Source organism: Sander vitreus, chromosome 9 (genome assembly GCF_031162955.1).
Source record: "Sander vitreus isolate 19-12246 chromosome 9, sanVit1, whole genome shotgun sequence".
Lineage (NCBI taxonomy): Eukaryota > Metazoa > Chordata > Actinopteri > Perciformes > Percidae > Sander > Sander vitreus.
In genome coordinates this window covers 25,518,868-25,537,701 of record NC_135863.1, presented here as the reverse complement: position 1 = coordinate 25,537,701, position 18,834 = coordinate 25,518,868, and the positions used below count along the sequence as shown (strand labels likewise).

General features: G+C 45.8%; 1 protein-coding gene across 1 annotated transcript in view; it reads left to right on the top strand.

The window, feature by feature from the left end:
- Nucleotides 1-18,834, top strand: part of mcf2l2 (MCF.2 cell line derived transforming sequence-like 2) — a 272,628-nt gene that overhangs the window by 89,403 nt on the left and 164,391 nt on the right. Inside the window, exon 15 of the mRNA XM_078259471.1 lies at nt 14,988-15,076. Coding sequence (XP_078115597.1) covers nt 14,988-15,076 — 89 coding nt within the window. The remainder of the gene's footprint in view (nt 1-14,987; nt 15,077-18,834) is intronic.

Sequence of the window (18,834 nt, the reverse complement as noted above, 5' to 3'; positions counted from 1 at the left end):
CGGGCATCTACGCCATCCTACACCGTCGGACAGAGGGTATGGCTGTCTACAAGGGACATCCGGATGCGCCTTCCCAGCAAGAAGTTAAGTCCTCGTTACATTGGCCCCTTCACCATAACCGAACTCATTAACCCAGTCAATGTTAAGCTACAACTTCCCCCACATTATAGGATCCACTCTACTTTCCATGTCTCCTTGCTCAAATCCTTTGTTCGCTCTTCTGCAGAGCCCTGTGCCACTGAGGAACCTCCCCCACAAGGGGGAGACAGAAACTGTTCATCATGTCAAACTGTTCATCATGTCAAACTAAATTGAAAACAAGAGGAAAGATGAGAGGTAACAGCTGCTAGGGGATACCGAAAAAAACGAGATACACAAACATGAATCAGAAGAGTATGTAAGATTTGTAGCAATAAGTGCTACACCCAGATCACTCACTACCTAATAGGTGGAGGTCTCTGCTACTGACCCAGAACTAGTGGAGGTACGCAAGGCCATCACAAATGCACACATTGAGAACTGTAAATCAAATGCACCAATTGCGAATGAACTGCGTGTAGTGGGATACATAGTCCTACGTGGAAATTGCATAGTGATGGCGCAAAATCTACAAGCAGGAGCACTTGGACTAGCTCATGAAGGACAACTGGGAATAATGGGAACCAAACAACACCTCAGAACCAAGGTTGGGTGGCCTGGCATGGATAAAGCAGCCAAGAGATATTGTAAGGCTTGTCATGGATGTCAAATTGTAGCCAGACCCGACCCACCAGAACCATTAAGAACCACACCACTACTAGACCGTCCCTGGCAGGATCTTGCCATAGATTTGCTAGGACCACTGCAAACTAATCACTACATCATTTTAATAGTTAATTATTATTATTATTAACTACAGAGATAATCATCGACTGAGTCAATCTTCAGCAGACATGGGTTACCTATCACCTGCAAGTCAGACAATGGACCACTGACTGCCAGCCTCTGCTGCCTGGGTCTGGTCCTTCGAGGCCCCTGACCTTCACCGTCACCCATGTGGCAGCGCACCCGACCCCAGCGGTTCCTCCCACAGGTGGTGGGCCCATGGGATGGAGAGAGAGGTGCCACGTAGCTTTTTTTGGGCTGTGCCCGACTGGGCTCCGTGGCAAACCTGGCCACCAGGCGCTCGCTGACGGGCCCTCCATCTGTGCCTGGCTCCAGACAGGGCATATATATATATATATATATATATTGTTGTGGAAGTTTCTGTTCAGCGAGGGAGGAATTTTGGTGAAGAAGAGACCTTGTTGAAACAAAATAAAGACAGGCTGCACACTGGATTCAAAGTTTAGGTATTCGGTGGAAGGGTTTAATTATTTTCTCGAGAGAACAATCAAATAGTGACAAGAACAGCAATTCACAATGAACAATGAACAGAGTTACAAAGTGACAGCCGATCTGTGCCTCGCAACATATGCCAACTCCTTATATCCCATTTTCACAGCACAAAACCCGACCATGAGGAGGAAAACATTCTAATCTTGAACACTGCTGTCTAAAAATGTTCCTGTACATCTGTCTAGTGCGTCAAAAACGTCCTTCAATAGAAGTCAGGAATCTATCTCGTCTACAGATTGGTTCAGGCTCCAACCTTAGGTTTTGGACAAACTGACCTTTGCATATCTCTACAGGCGCCTGTGCGTCGTTGCCATCTGCTTGTAGTAGAGAATACACAGGGTCATACCCTTTTTAGCTATCTTTAAACTGGAGGACTGTTTCAAGGAATATCTTTAGGAGGCACATGTTTCGAAGGCATATTTAAGGATTTACTTATAATTAAAATTTACTCAATAGATGAACAATCATGGTTAAGAAATCATAGTCTATGTAATTTTTCCATTACATTCCCTACTTTTGATTACAACCTTAATCATCACATACAAAAATTACTAAAGCCGTATGCAGGGGAAAAGAACAAAAGAAAACATAATAATTCAACTGGATTTTAGCTGTTTTAACCCTACGGGATTTCGGAGGCAGAGTCTGAATCAGATTCGTCTCCTTTGTAGAAGGGCAACTTAAACAGATCAGGAATATAATCATTTACTTGCACTGCCTGGTATTGGACCCTCTCAAGAGCAAACAGAGATGAAATCATTTTCTTAGCTAAAGGGATAATGCAGCAAATAGCCATCAGACAGAAAATCATTACAGACATCACTGGGATCACAATTTTTCCCATCCGAACCTTCCAACCCTCCCCGAGCAACCAGGTTCCCCAGTTCCACCCAGAATCTGTCTGAGGGACATCTTGAGCCCTGAGACTAGTGGCGAGTTGTTTTAGCTGATGGACAGTGTCGGTGAGGTTACCCCCAATGTCTGGGATGAATGTGCAGCATTGATCTCCTAAAACATGACAGAGGCCCCCCTGAGCTGCTAACAGTAAATCTAAACCCATCTGGTGTTGAAGTATCGTGTTACGCATAGCTCGCATGGCAGGAGGGAGGTCGCTGAACCCAGCAACCATGACGGCGGTCAGATTTTCCAAACTTTCGTGTATGCTATCGATATTACGTGCGTTATTTACTGCGCCCCACCACGGAAAGAAACCGGAGAGAATTTTGGAACCGGTTCCTGTCATTTTGCGCTTAGCTCTGATAGTGCTGTCAGGCGGGGTTGTAGGAGGAGAATAACGATGCGAAACAGTCTCAAAAGGTTGCATTATTGTGATTGACGGAGTTAGATAGATCAATGCACATCTTCCTGACCATAAAGGTGGGAGGAGTTGGTACCAGTGATCACCGCAAAGCCAAACATAGTCTACCAGAGAGCCTGCACCTGAATCATCAGGCCAGCGTATTAGATTGGTTCTGGAGGGATCTACCATTGTGAGATTAATAAACCCCGGACGTTCGTGTAAACATTTGCTGACGTTGTACTCGAGTACCCCACATGTAGCGTTAACCGTTTTCTTGCAACCCACCGTTTTCCCCAAATATCGTGTACCTGGTCCACGAGCGCGTTCAATACAGAGCGTGTGTTCTAGATCCTTCATATAGCTATAGTGAAACTGTCCTAAACTCTCAGATTCCGAAACCATGGTGCCATTCAGGGCACGCACATTGCGATTATTGAAATACGCACATGGGTCCTTTTGATAGGTGATTGCATAGAAACATAGCCCCTCCACCTGTTTCTACATCCGAGAGTGCAGTCAGTGCACAGATAGAGTCATTTAGGTTTAACGCGTGTGGTTTGACGGGTGTAGCCTGTTTTTGTGAGTGAGGAAACAATGAGCACACAAAACATGAGTCATTTATACCTACATCACGAGTGAGTTTTCTGATGGAACCCAGCCATACGTTGGATGAGAATGCGTCGTCCTTATTAGGAGTAACGAGCCATTTGTTAGCTGCGACTTCCATAGTTCGGATTGGTCTCTGCCTTTTACCTGTACCACCTGCGTTTTTCTTTTTGTTGGTTTTGCCGAATGACTTAGTTGTCAAAACATTAATATAGAATGCTCCGCATGGATCTTTCCCTACTAATCGTGCGCACACTATAAAGTAACCTTCGTCTCGTGGGTCAACATTGTTTAGGGTTAGCACTATCGCGGGTGAGGATGTGTTTACTTTTTGGATTGTCAGCCTGTTGGTTAGATTGGTGTGGTCAGTGGGGATCTGATGCCCCCAATCTGACTCACTCGTGTGCCAAATTGCTAAATCCCATGATGGGCACAGTGCTTCCCCCTTTGGGTCCAGCATCATGTCCATCAGAGGCATGTAGCATATGTAAATTTCGACCCCTCCCCAGACAGATTTGTCAGGCCCACACTGAATGTAATCGCATGGTTGTAACAGAAAACTAGTAGATGTGTTGGCTAACAACGTGAAGTTCGTTGACCTGAGGTCATGTGCTTGTTTATATCGCTCGTACTCTGGTTTCCAATATCGTCTGGATGCAGACTGTGGAGATCGCGCCACTCGTTTTACTTCTGTATGTGGTGAGGGAAAACTGTGTGTGTCTGTGCGCTGTGCATCAGTGGCATAAATGGGAAAAAGAGTGGTGTCAGAGACACTGTTATTAAGTTTAGCTCTTTCATATCTATCTAATAAGAAAAATGCAACCCCCATAAACACAGACAGGACACAGAGAACAAGAATACATTTCGAACCCCCAACAATTTGCGGCGGGTACCACGTTTGTCTTTTCCTGTGTCCCTCCATCGTCACAGCAAGCCTGCTGTGCCTTTATGGATGTGGTGTGTGTGGGTGGTTGGCCGGGCGATGCAGTCCCGGGCTGTAGGTCAGGACTGTCTTGCTTCTGGTGTCGTTGATTTCTTCTGGTGTCAGAGGTTCGTCCCCTAGCACGTAACACACCGTCGGAGTCAGTCTTTACCACTGCCTCGTTTCTGGTGTGTGTGTGTTGTACCGTTGGTGACACAGAAACGCCGTCTGTCAGGTCACGGATTTCCGGACGTCTGGTGGGACTGCCTCGTCCTCTGGCGCTGGGACCTTCTTGCAGTGTGATGCGTGGATCCACGGAGCCCGCTCAGCAACCTTCACTGCTGTGTGGGTGACCAGAAGAACCTGGAAAGGACCTTGCCAGCGTTGGGATTGCCAGTTCTTCCTCCTGAAGTTTCTTATGACCACAAAATCTCCTGGCTGCAGAGTGTGGAGCGGTCCTTCAGCTGGTTGAGGCAAAGCAGCAGAAACCTGGATTCTTATGGTAGAGAGAGCAGAAGACAGTTGTACACAATATTGCAACATATCATGCTCACACAGAGCTGTGGAGGGAAGGGGTGCTCTAGGAGCCTCTACCCCCACACTGGGTGGTCTGCCGAAAAGAATCTCAAAAGGACTGAGGTTACTGCGCGTTCTTACCCTCATTTGCATGTACATTAGTACTATTGGTAACGCCTTTGTCCAAGGAAGACCCGTGTCCTCGCAGCATTTAGCCAGTTTGGTTTTCAGAGTACCGTTTTCTCTTTCGACGGACCCGGCGCTCTGGGGATGGTAACTGCAATGCCTTCTGAGGTCTATGCCGATGTACAGACTTAACTGGGTTATTGCTTCATTGACAAAATGTGTGCCGTTATCGCTTGACAATCGACTTGGTATTCCCCATCTGGGAATAATTTCTGCCATTAGAGCCCTTGCTACCACTGAAGCAGTTTGTTTCGAAGCGGGAAACACCTCCATCCATTTTGAGAACATATCAACCATCACCAAACAACACTTTTCCCCTCTGACGGCGTGAGCTCAACAAAATCCATCATCACATGTTCAAATGCTTGTGTCGGTGGTGGATTTCCTGCCTGCTGTGTTACAGTCACTGGTCTGCCTACATTGTGTTGTGCACATGTCATGCAAGCCTTACAAAATTTTTCTGCAAATGTTGTGAACCATGTCTGTGTTAACAGAGACAGCATCCCACCCTTTGACACATGATCTCTTCCATGTGTCAACTTTGCAAAATGTGTGAAAAAATGGCGCGGAAGGCAGTGTTTTGAATCTGGCCCCAGCCAGACACCTTCTTTAAAGGTGCACCCTGCACTTTTCCACTGTGTTTTTTCTTGTGATGTAGCATGTGTCTGCATAGCCGCCACTGAATCTGGAAGTGAAAAATCTGTGGTGGAGCAAACTAACGCGTCATCCAGTGGCACGGGGAGGCGTGCAGCAGCTTTTGCAGCCATGTCAGCACGAGCATTCCCCCTGGAGACCTCGTCAGTCGCCCCCGTGTGTGCGGAACATTTGCATATGCCTATCTGTGATGGGAGCAAAATGGCCGTCAGAAGGTCCTTTATCAGTTGGTGATGCAAGATAGGCTTACCATCGGATTTGAGGAAGTTCCGGTGTTTCCACAATGCCCCAAAATCATGTACAACCCCAAAGGCGTACCTGGAGTCCGTATAGATCGTAACAGACGATCCTTCAGCCAGTTTGCATGCTTCAGTGAGAGCAATGAGTTCAGCAGCCTGCGCAGAGAAGTGTTTGGGAAGAGATCTAGCCATTAAGGTTACTGCATCTGATACTACAGCAAACCCTACCTGTCCCTGGCCAGTGTCAGGGCAGCGTGAGGCTGACCCATCCACATACAAAACCAGATCTGAATTTGGCACCGGTGTGTCAGTCAAATCCGGGCGCGGAGCACAGGTGTGTTGCAACTCAGCCAAACAGTCGTGCGGCTCACCCTCACCTGGCGTAGGCATAAGAGAAGCAGGGTTAAGTACTGTACATCGTTTAACAGTGACATTAGGCATATCAAGCAGACATGTGTGATATCTCAAATACCGCGCTGCAGACAAATGAGAAGATTTTTGCTCCAGTAGGATCAGTGAAACTGCGTGCGGTACTAGCAATGTTAATGGAGCATAGCCCACTATGTCTCTTGATGCTGACAGAGCTTTTTCAGCTGCAGCAACGGCTCGGAGACATATGGGCAAACCTGCTGCCACAGGATCAAGTTTTGCAGAGAAATAGGCCACAGGCCGGAGCCTGTCACCGTGTGGCTGCAAGAGAACAGACGTCATACAGCCCAAACGTTCATCCACTGTTTGAGTGAATGGAAGCTTAGAGTTTGGCAAACCTAAAGTGGGAGGGTTTTGAAAAGCTTTTTTAAGGTTTACAAAAGCCTCACCCGCCTCGGTCGTCCATGTGACGCGATCGTGTGCAGACAAGTTGTTACCATGTATTATGTCAGCTAGAGGTTGCACTAACTGAGCATAATTTGGAATGAAAACTCGACAATAGGAACACATTCCTAAAAATGACATCATTTGTTTTTTCGTTGCAGGTTTTGGGAGGGAAACTATTGCCTCAATCCGAGATGGAGACAATGTTTTCCCTGACGCTGAAATGTCATGACCCAAAAAATGCACTTCTTTTTTCACAAATTGCAATTTAGCTAAGCTAGCTTTGTGCCCCTCTTTTTCTAGGTGACACAATAATGCAATAGTGTCCTGTTCACACTGTGCTTTTGTTGGACTGGCAATTAAGCAGTCATCAACATATTGAAGGAGAGCAGAGCCTGGGGAAAGGGTTAAGCTTTCCAGGCTTTCTCTCAGAGCCTCGTTGTAGATGGTTGGGCTCTCGACAAACCCCTGTCCTAAACGTGTGAATGTGTAGGCCTTACCGTCAAACAGGAAAGCAAACCAGAACTGGCTGTTTTTGTCCACTGGAACACTGAAAAAAGCGTTAGACAAATCAACAACAGAGAAATACTGTGCCCCCCCAGGAATTCCTTGAAGAATAGCGTACGGGTTTGGTACGTTGGGTGCACGTGCGTGAACCGCTGCATTTACTGCTTTGAGGTCCTGAACAAAGCGCCATTCAACCGGTTTTCCCTTATCACGAATTTTCTTGACAGGGAAAATTGGCGTGCGAACAGGTGAATCCGCACATGGAACAATAACTCCTGCTTTCAATAGAGAGTTAAAAACCGGTCGGATACCATCGATCGCTTCCTGTTTCAGTGGGTACTGATGCTTTTTTGGGCCTGAAGTCTGAGCGCGGTGTGATGACAACAGGCTGACAATTTTTGATGAGACCCACGTCATATTTATGCGCTGCCCACAGGTGGGTCGGCACTTGGGACAGCAACGGTGAGATATCTGTGGGAGAGACATTCACAGCGTTATTGAAAAAAATGTGTGTGCGTGGAGGTGCGTGCGTGGAGGTGTTTCAGCTTCCTTTCGTTGGAAGACACTGCGCGCGGCGGTCACACGGTGTGACAGGAGTTTCCGATAAACTCCCGTGGAGGGGGAGGTATACACGTTCCCGTCCACGGTTTTAGTCCAGTCAGTCAGTCGGTCACAGTCCAGGACAAATTGTCCCAAGTTTCTCCACTGATCTGTGGAAGATTTGGATAAAGAGATATGAGCATGAGAGTGTGGAATTCTGAAAAACATTCTCTGTTTATCAGTCAAGAATAATGCAACTGCACATTTGTTTTCATGCCAGTACATATAAGTACACTCAAGCTCATCAGTTTCTTCTTTGAAAAAGTCTTCGACAAACATGTCATCACGTTCTGAAGAGACAAAACACGTGCAGTGTAAGTTGTGTTCTTCCCTAAACTCAGAGAAAGGGGAGACCAATTTTCTGGCCTCATGCAGCAAGCCTGCAGCATGAGCCTGAAGAATAGCCCATTGGAATATGAGCTGGGACCTTGGGCTTTTTGAAAAGAACAAATCATCCTGAGTTGCGACATCTAATCTCACAACCTTTAGGCCGGTTGCCGTTGGGATTATCCCTATACCAAAACGTAACATGAGATCTCTCCCTAACAAATTCACCGGACACAGAGGGGAGAGCAGAAAAGCACATTTTGCCCTCCTCTCCGGTTCCAAATCGCTTGGGTCACTGTGGACACACTTCATAGGATATGAAAACCTCTCTGGGACAATTGCTCCATTTGCACTTCTGCACAGAACAATTCTACCAGAGAGCTTTTGATCCGGGAACAAAGATCTCCGAAGTACAGAAGTAGTTGCACCCGAATCTACCAAAAACTCCACATCCTTTCCCTGTACTTTCAAAATAGTTGTTGGTAATTTCTTATAAACCTCAAATGACAACATTGCATAAGTAGGAATACTTTCTACGTGTTGCCTTTGCTCTAGGTAAGAAATTGCGTCTAGAATGTTTTCCTCATCAGATGGGGAAACAGTGTGATGTTTATGGTCTGTACTAGGTGCAGAAATTTGTGTTTGTGTGTTTGCATTTTTACTTCCCTTTTGTTGTACCGGCTGGGCAGATCTCGCTGGCTCAGACTCTCCGTCACCGTCCCCTTCCACCACCTGTCAATCTGCCTGCTCCTGGCCGTAGTCGCGGTCCCCAACCGGTTCCTCCTTTTGTTGTTTTGGAGAGGGACATTTGTTGGCCCAGTGTCCCTTGCCGCCACAGTTGAAACAGACTGAATCAGGCGTCTGCTGTCCGCCGCGCCCTCTACCTCTCCCTTTTCCTTTTTTCTTTCCCTTCTTTTCCAACGAGTTGGTTTACTGTATGAAACAGTGTCAGCTGGGCATCTTCGACCTTCTTCTTCGTTTTCCTTTCGGCGAGACGAGTGGTCTCCAGCTCCACTTGCTCCACGTGTCGTGCGTGCCTGACGATTTCTGTCAGTCTGGCTTCGTCCCAGCCGATACATGATTTTATTACCCCAACTCGGATCTCTGGCAGCAGCCCATTCAGGAAAGCGTTCTTTAGGTGGGATTCCCATAACCCCATGGTGTTCCCTAGATCGTCTGGCTCCTGCATTCCGCTGTGTCTGCTGAAAATCTCACCAATGCGATGTTGGAATTCACTGGTGGATTCCCCTTCCTTCTGTTTGGTGCTGCTGATTTGGGCCATATCCGTCCGATCGGGGAATCTGATCTTTATTTCTTGGTACAATCTGCTCACCAAAGTCATGTATTCAGCGTTCTGTCCATTTTGAAGCTCGTGGTCTCGAATGACTGGGTCAGTCCTTATGGCTAGGACTGACTTGATTTTCCCATACTCAGTTGGGCCCAGATTGCGGACGAGCACACTTCTCAATTCATTAACTGTAGGCAGAAATGTCTCGACAAATCCTTTGAGAGCCTGTGCGAAACGAGGCCCAGAGTCTTTGCACCGGGGAAGGTGACTGGTTGCGTCACGCAGGTCAGATTCAGTCCAGGGCCTGTAGATGACGCCCACTTCTCCTGAGGCCAATGGGAACTGAATCATCGGGAGCTGGTCTGCTTCATGCTGCTGGGAGGTGGAGGCCCCTCCCGTTGTATGTGATCTTGTCGTGGGAGGTGTTTTGGGAGCTGGCTTCTGTCTCGGTCCTGTCTTCATCGGTGGGGGTGGAGGTGCCGATGGCACTGTGGCAGAGGGGCGGGATCTGGCGGAATCAGGCGTGTCATCTTCCCTCAGTGCAGCGGCATGACGAGGAGCAGCGACGTGTGGAGGAGGGTAGGCCGGGAGGTCGAGCAGCGGATCCACCCGTTTCATGCTCGGATACAGAGAAGAAGAAAATGTGTCAGTGGCAAACTCTGATTTTTCAAAATCCTGTGCTTCACCAAAACTACCAGTTTCTCCCCTAGATGCAAAATTTTTCATCTGCTTTCTTTCCCTGCATGTAGCTTCCTTCATCCACTGATTAAAACATTCTTTGTTTTTGTCTATTTGATCATTTTTCCCCCTTTTAAGACTTTTTCCTCTTCTTCTAAATCACGCTTCAGCATTCTGAGTTTAGCTGTGCTCAAAGAGCCATTTTCAGGAAACCCGTGTTTTGTTGTCCAATAAGGTAGACATTCTAGAGATTTCGGCCCAAATTTTTTCATCATCTCATCCACCACCGGCCCTGAAGGAACGTGTGGCACTGTGTTCCTGTTACCCATTTTCAAGAAAAGAAAAATAGATAACCAGTCGAAGTACTTCCTCTACGTATAATCGTCACTATACGGCCCAGTTTAGTTCACGGTAAACTTTGCGAAAAAACCTGTAAACAGCTGCAACTTAATTTAAGTTACAATGACTGCTTATCTGTGATAGATTTCCTAAACGCCTATAATCCTGACAAACAGCTACGATGACTGTTTATCTGTGATAGATCTATAACCCGCTTAAATCCTGACGAACAGCTACGATGACTGTTTATCCGTATGATTTTAAAATCTATCTGTCACCCCGTCCTAGTCCAGACTGGATGGAATGATGAAAAATCGGCGCTAGTATCTGTTATACCAAACAACCTGGATGCCAAGAAAAACTCTTTTTCCCTGTTTTGTACACAACCCAAAATTTTCCCAAAGCAAAAGAAATAGACTTTCACCGAGTACCCTCAGTGAAACCACGGTCAATATCTCTGTCTCACAGACTGTCTCAATATCCAATTCAAATTGGTTAATAGTTGAAACTTCAACTTACCCCCGCTGTTTGAAATTGCTTCCTTTTCGTTTGGATTTCAGAGTGGAATCAGCGAGCCCTCCGTGGTTTCTGACCCTCTGTCTCTCAAAGATGTTTTGGCGAGGTTTAGAGGCAGGTGATCATCAGATCCCTGGAGTGCGCTTTTCATCAGTCGCCCGGGGAGTCCCGATCTGATCCCTCCCTGAAATCCTGCCCGACAACGCCAAGTTTGCTGTCTTTATTTTGTTTCAACAAGGTCTCTTCTTCACCCAAATTCACTCCTCGCTGAACAGAAACTTCCACAACAATATATATATATATATATATATATATATATATATATATATATATATATATATATATATGCAAATACAGTTCATCTTTACACCAGCTTTTGCATTGAAGCCTACATAAAGTATCAACTACAACTACAAAGTAGCTCTCCTACACAATCTGGACTGTAGTCATAACATCTACATCTTATAACTTATTCCCTGTTATATATTGTTCTTAACGTATATTATTTCTTTTCTGTCAAGCAATTCTAATTATATTATCTATTATAAATCTAAAATTTCCCTCGGGATGAATAAAGTATCTATCTATCTATCTATCTGTTTACGTTCTTGTCTTTTCATAGTCAAAGTTAATATTTAATAATAAGCTATTGCACTGATCAATCCCTACACTGTTTTCTTTTGCACTACCACCATTGCACACAGTCAACCTTAGCACCTTTTCCGTGAGTGATTTTCATAACTCTTTAAATTTCTGAGTGATTTTTATGTATGTGAGATATATGTGTGTATGTGTTGTGTTATGGTTGTCTAAACTACTGGATGCCTAAAATTTCCCTCGGGATGAATAAAGTATCTATCTATCTATCTATCTATCTATCTATCTATCTATCTATCTATCTATCATTCTGCATTTACTGTCCAGTTAAATATTTACAAATGATTGATGACCACCTGAATGCAAATACCTGGTAAAGACATGATATTTGTTGATTTTACAAGTTGACAGGGATTGCCTGAATGCACCATTTAACAGCTCTATTGGGACAAAGCTTGATTAGTTTACTGATGTTCCGTGGTATCTAGGTTTGCATTTAAGACATAATATACAAAGCCCCTGTCCTAAAAAAAACAACTTATATTTGTGGTATGTGTGTTTGTGTTTCTCAGATTGAGGTGATGCATGAGAGAAAAGCCAAGGAGGCTCCACCCATGTTGTTGTGACCAATGAGACAGAGGAGAGTCTGTTCAACAGACGCAGGTATGGACAGAACAGACTGCTGTGTTCACATGCAGATATTTGCTTTACATCACATTCACTATACTGAAAAGACACATGTGATGATTATGTAATTCTCTAAGTAAGTAAACAAGATTGGTCAGACCTAGGAGTAGACTTCATCACAGATCTCCCATCATCAGAAGGTCATACATGCTTTCTGGTAATCGTGGACAGGTTTTCCAAATCCTGCAAACTTATTCCATTCAAAGGCATTCCCACAGCTAATAACATCGCCCAGGCACTCTTCAACATGGTCTTCCGGAACTTTGGTATCCCAGAGGACATTGTTTCTTGATCGTGGCCCCCAGTTCATCTCCAGGTTCTGGCAGGCCTTCTGCTCTCTCCTAGGTGTGACCATGAGCCTCTCCTCCAGTTACCATCCACAGATGAACGGGCAAACGGAGAGGAAGATCCAGGAGATCGGTCGGTTCCTTCGGACCTTCTGCCATGGTCAGCAGCAGAGTTGGCATCAGTTCTATCTCTGGGCTGAGTACGCACAGAACTCTCTCTCGACAACCAACTAACTCGGCCTCACTTCGCTTTCAGTGCGCACTGCTACCAGCCTCCTTTCCCCTGGACAGGGGAACCGTCAGAAGTGCCAGCTGTGGACCATTGGTTCCGCGGCGGAAAGGGTCTGAATGAGGTGTACACTAGCTGCAGAGAGCCATCCAGCGCCACAAACACCATGCTGACTCCAGACGGGCATCTACGCCATCCTACACCGCCGGACAGAGGGTATGGCTGTCTACAAGGGACATCCGATGCGCCTTCCCAGCAAGAAGTTAAGTCCTCGTTACATTGGCCCCTTCACCATAACCGAACTCATTAACCCAGTCAATGTTAAGCTACAACTTCCCCCACATTATAGGATCCACTCTACTTTCCATGTCTCCTTGCTCAAATCCTTTGTTCGCTCTTCTGCAGAGCCCTGTGCCACTGAGGAACCTCCCCCACAAGGGGGAGACAGAAACTGTTCATCATGTCAAACTGTTCATCATGTCAAACTAAATTGAAAACAAGAGGAAAGATGAGAGGTAACAGCTGCTAGGGGATACCGAAAAAACGAGATACACAAACATGAATCAGAAGAGTATGTAAGATTTGTAGCAATAAGTGCTACACCCAGATCACTCACTACCTAATAGGTGGAGGTCTCTGCTACTGACCCAGAACTAGTGGAGAGTGCGCAAGGCCATCACAAATGCACACATTGAGAACTGTAAATCAAATGCACCAATTGCGAATGAACTGCGTGTAGTGGGATACATAGTCCTACGTGGAAATTGCATAGTGATGGCGCAAAATCTACAAGCAGGAGCACTTGGACTAGCTCATGAAGGACAACTGGGAATAATGGGGAACCAAACAACACCTCAGAACCAAGGTTGGGTGGCCTGGCATGGATAAAGCAGCCAAGAGATATTGTAAGGCTTGTCATGGATGTCAAATTGTAGCCAGACCCGACCCACCAGAACCATTAAGAACCACACCACTACTAGACCGTCCCTGGCAGGATCTTGCCATAGATTTGCTAGACCACTGCAAACTAATCACTACATCATTTTAATAGTTAATTATTATTATTATTAACTACAGAGATAATCATCGACTGAGTCAATCTTCAGCAGACATGGGTTACCTATCACCTGCAAGTCAGACAATGGACCACTGACTGCCAGCCTCTGCTGCCCGGGTCTGGTCCTTCGAGGCCCCTGACCTTCACCGTCACCCATGTGGCAGCGCACCCGACCCCAGCGGTTCCTCCCACAGGTGGTGGGCCCATGGGATGGAGAGAGAGGTGCCACGTAGCTTTTTTGGGCTGTGCCCGACTGGGCTCCGTGGCAAACCTGGCCACCAGGCGCTCGCTGACGGGCCCTCCATCTGTGCCTGGCTCCAGACGGGGGGCATAGAGATATATAGATATATATATATATATATATATATATATATATATATATATATGCAAATACAGTTCATCTTATATATATATATATATATATATATATATATATATATGCAAATACAGTTCATCTTTACACCAGCTTTTGCATTGAAGCCTACATAAAGTATCAACTACAACTACAAAGTAGCTCTCCTACACAATCTGGACTGTAGTCATAACATCTACATCTTATAACTTATTCCCTGTTATATATTGTTCTTAACGTATATTATTTCTTTTCTGTCAAGCAATTCTAATTATATTATCTATTATAAATCTAAAATTTCCCTCGGGATGAATAAAGTATCTATCTATCTATCTATCTGTTTACGTTCTTGTCTTTTCATAGTCAAAGTTAATATTTAATAATAAGCTATTGCACTGATCAATCCCTACACTGTTTTCTTTTGCACTACCACCATTGCACACAGTCAACCTTAGCACCTTTTCCGTGAGTGATTTTCATAACTCTTTAAATTTCTGAGTGATTTTTATGTATGTGAGATATATGTGTGTATGTGTTGTGTTATGGTTGTCTAAACTACTGGATGCCTAAAATTTCCCTCGGGATGAATAAAGTATCTATCTATCTATCTATCTATCTATCTATCTATCTATCTATCTATCTATCATTCTGCATTTACTGTCCAGTTAAATATTTACAAATGATTGATGACCACCTGAATGCAAATACCTGGTAAAGACATGATATTTGTTGATTTTACAAGTTGACAGGGATTGCCTGAATGCACCATTTAACAGCTCTATTGGGACAAAGCTTGATTAGTTTACTGATGTTCCGTGGTATCTAGGTTTGCATTTAAGACATAATATACAAAGCCCCTGTCCTAAAAAAAACAACTTATATTTGTGGTATGTGTGTTTGTGTTTCTCAGATTGAGGTGATGCATGAGAAAAGCCAAGGAGGCTCCACCCATGTTGTTGTGACCAATGAGACAGAGGAGAGTCTGTTCAACAGACGCAGGTATGGACAGAACAGACTGCTGTGTTCACATGCAGATATTTGCTTTACATCACATTCACTATACTGAAAAGACATGTGATGATTATGTAATTCTCTAAGTAAGTAAACAAGATGTAAAGGCCATATTGCACAGCAGCAATTTCAGAGATTCCAGAGAGCAAATACATAACTGTTACAGTGGGGCAAAAAAGTATTTAGTCAGCCACCAATTGTGCAAGTTTTCCCACTTAAAAAGATGAGAGAGGCCTGTAATTTTCATCATAGGTACACTTCAACTATGAGAGACAAAATGAGAAAAAAAAAATCCAGAAAATCACATTGTAGGATTTTTAATGAATTTATTTGCAAATTCTTCGGGAAAATAAGTATTTGGTCACCTACAAACAAGCAAGATTTCTGGCTCTCACAGACCTGTAACTTCTTCTTTAAGAGGCTCCTCTGTCCTCCACTCGTTACCTGTATTAATGACACCTGTTTGAACTTGTTATCAGTATAAAAGACACCTGTCCACAACCTCAAACAGTCACACTCCAAACTCCACTATGGCCAAGACCAAAGAGCTGTCAAAGGACACCAGAAACAAAACTGTAGACCTGCACCAGGCTGGGAAGACTGAATCTGCAATAGGTAAACAGCTTGGTGTGAAGAAATCAACTGTGGGAGAAATTATAAGAAAATGGAAGACATACAAGACCACTAATAATCTCCCTCGATCCGGGGCTCCACGCAAGATCTCACCCGGTGGGGTCAAAATGATCACAAGAACGGTGAGCAAAAATCCCAGAACCACACGGGGGGACCTAGTGAATGACTTGCAGAGAGCTGGGACCAAAGTAACAAAGGCTACCATCAGTAACACACTACGCCGCCAGGGACTCAAATCCTGCAATGCCAGACGTGTCCCCCTGCTCAAGCCAGTACATGTCCAGGCCCGTCTGGAGTTTGCTAGAGAGCATTTGGATGATCCAGAAGAGGATTGGGAGAATGTCATATGGTCAGATGAAACCAAAATGGAATGTTTTGGTAAAAACTCAACTCGTCGTGTTTGGAGGGGAAAGAATGCTGAGTTGCATCCAAAGAACACCCATACCTACTGTGATGTGAAAGCCAGAAATCTTGCTTGTTTGTAGGTGACCAAATACTTATTTTCCCGAGGAATTTGCAAATAAATTCATTAAAAATCCTACAATGTGATTTTCTGGATCGTTTTTCTCATTTTGTCTCTCATAGTTGAAGTGTACCTATGATGAAAATTACAGGCCTCTCATCTTTTTAAGTGGGAGAACTTGCACAATTGGTCCCATCCATCCATCCATCTTCATCCGCTTATCCGGGGTCGGGTCGCGGGGGTAGCAGCTCCAGCAGGGGACCCCAAACTTCTTCTAGTTGAACTCCTGCACTTGGGGGTAAGGACTCATTCCCTACCTGGAGAAGGCACTCCATCGGTTTCCTGCTGAGAACCATGGCCTCTGATTTAGAGGTGCTGATCCTCATCCCAGCCGCTTCACACTCGGCTGCGAACCCGATCCAGTGAGTGCTGAAGGTCACAGGCCGATGATGCCATCAGGACCACATCATCTGCAAAAAGCAGCGATGAGATCCCCAGCCCACCGAACTGCAACCCCTCTCCACCCCGACTACGCCTCGATATCCTGTCCATAAATACTACAAACAGGATTGGTGACAAAGCGCAGCCCTGGCGGAGGCCAACTCTCACCTGAAACGAGTCCGACTTACTGCCGAGAACCCGGACACAGCTCTCGCTTTGGTCGTACAGAGATTGGATGGCCCTGAGAAGGGACCCCCTCACCCCGTACTCCCGCAGCACCTCCCACAGTATCTCCCGGGGCACCCGGTCATACGCCTTCTCCAGATCCACAAAACACATGTAGACTGGTTGGGCATACTCCCAGGCTCCCTCCAGGATCCTTGCGAGTAAAGATCTGGTCCGTTGTTCCACGACCAGGACGGAATCTGCATTGTTCCTCTTCAACCTGAGATTCGACTATCGACCGAACCCTCCTTTCCAGCACCTTGGAGTAGACTTTACCAGGGAGGCTGAGAAGTGTGATACCCCTGTAATTGGCACACACCCTCTGGTCCCCCCTTTTTTAAAAAGGGGAACCACCACCCCGGTCTGCCACTCCTTAGGCACCGTCCCCAGACTTCCACGCAATGTTGAAGAGGCGTGTCAACCAAGACAACCCCTCCACACCCAGAGCTTTAAGCATTTCTGGACGGATCTCATCAATTCCTGGGGCTTTGCCACTGTGGAGTTGTTTAACTACCTCAGCAACCTCCACCAGGGAAATTGATGCCAATCCCCCCTCATCCTCCAGCTCTGCCTCTACCATAGAGGGCGTATTAGTCGGATTTAGGAGTTCCTCAAAGTGCTCCTTCCACCGCCCTATTACCTCCTCAGTTGAGGTCAACAGCGTCCCCATCCTTACTGTACACAGCTTGGATGGTTCCCCGCTTCCCTCCTGATGTGGCGAACGGTTTTCCAGAAGTACCTTGGTGCCGACCGAAAGTCCTTCTCCATGTCTTCTCCGAACTTCTCCCACACACGCTGCTTTGCCTCTTTCACGGCAGAGGCTGCAGCCCTTCGGGCCCTTCGGTACCTTGCAACTGCCTCCGGAGTCGTCTGGGATAACATATCCCGGAAAGACTCCTTCTTCAGTCGGACGGCTTCCCTGACCACCAGTGTCCACCACGGTGTTGGTGGGTTACCGCCCCTTGAGGCACCCAAGACCCTAAGACCACAGCTCCTCACCGCAGCTTCAGCAATGGAAACTTTGAACATTGTCCACTCGGGTTCAATGCCCCCAGCCTCCACAGGGATGCACGAAAAGCTCCGCCGGAGGTGTGAGTTGAAAGTCTGTCGGACAGGGGCCTCCTCCAGACGTTCCCAATTTACCCGCACTACCCGTTTGGGCTTACCAGGTCTGTCCAGAGTCTTCCCCCAATTTGCACAATTGGTGGCTGACTAAATACTTTTTTGTCCCACTGTATAATATAACACAGGTATATGCAGCGTTGCACAGACCCAAGTCTTCTCTCCGACCTGAGGCTAGACCCGACCGTCTTATAGATCCTGAACTCCCATCTGGAAACCCTTATTTATGATCTCATCATAACAACTGTATGGTTCCCATACTCCGTTAGATATAGATGTCCTGTAGGCCCCACCAAAGGTCATAGGTGAACTGTGCCTTAAATTGTTATTCCGCTATCGACTGACAGAATACATAACAACTCCTGGACAGCTACTCAATCAGGGCCTCTTTGTATGTTATTCTCTTATGCCCAACATCTGGATCAGATCCAACCTTCTCACGCATCGGGCCCCTTTACATCATTCTGACCTTCTACCTAGATCTTAATAACACATTACAGAATGTCTGCAATATGAAAATACATTTGAGTCTATGCAGGCTTGATTATTCCACCTATCACCCTGCTCCAGCAGTGTAGTCTGGGTAGGAAGGCCAGGGGTACAGATCATAGGGGACATGGTATTTGCTGTCTTTACAGACTTTTACTCTCCTGGAGCTATATCTTCCTCTGTTATAACTGTCTCTTATAGTAGAGTATGTTATTTCATCTCTGCCTCCTTTCACTCTCAAGCTTGACTTCCTTTCATCTATCCTTATTATGTCCTTCACTTTATCGATTTTGTGTCCCCTCACACATATTCTCTTTCCCTCCTCCTGTCCTACTGACTGGCTTGTCTTCTTTTTGATGTTGACAAATCCAGT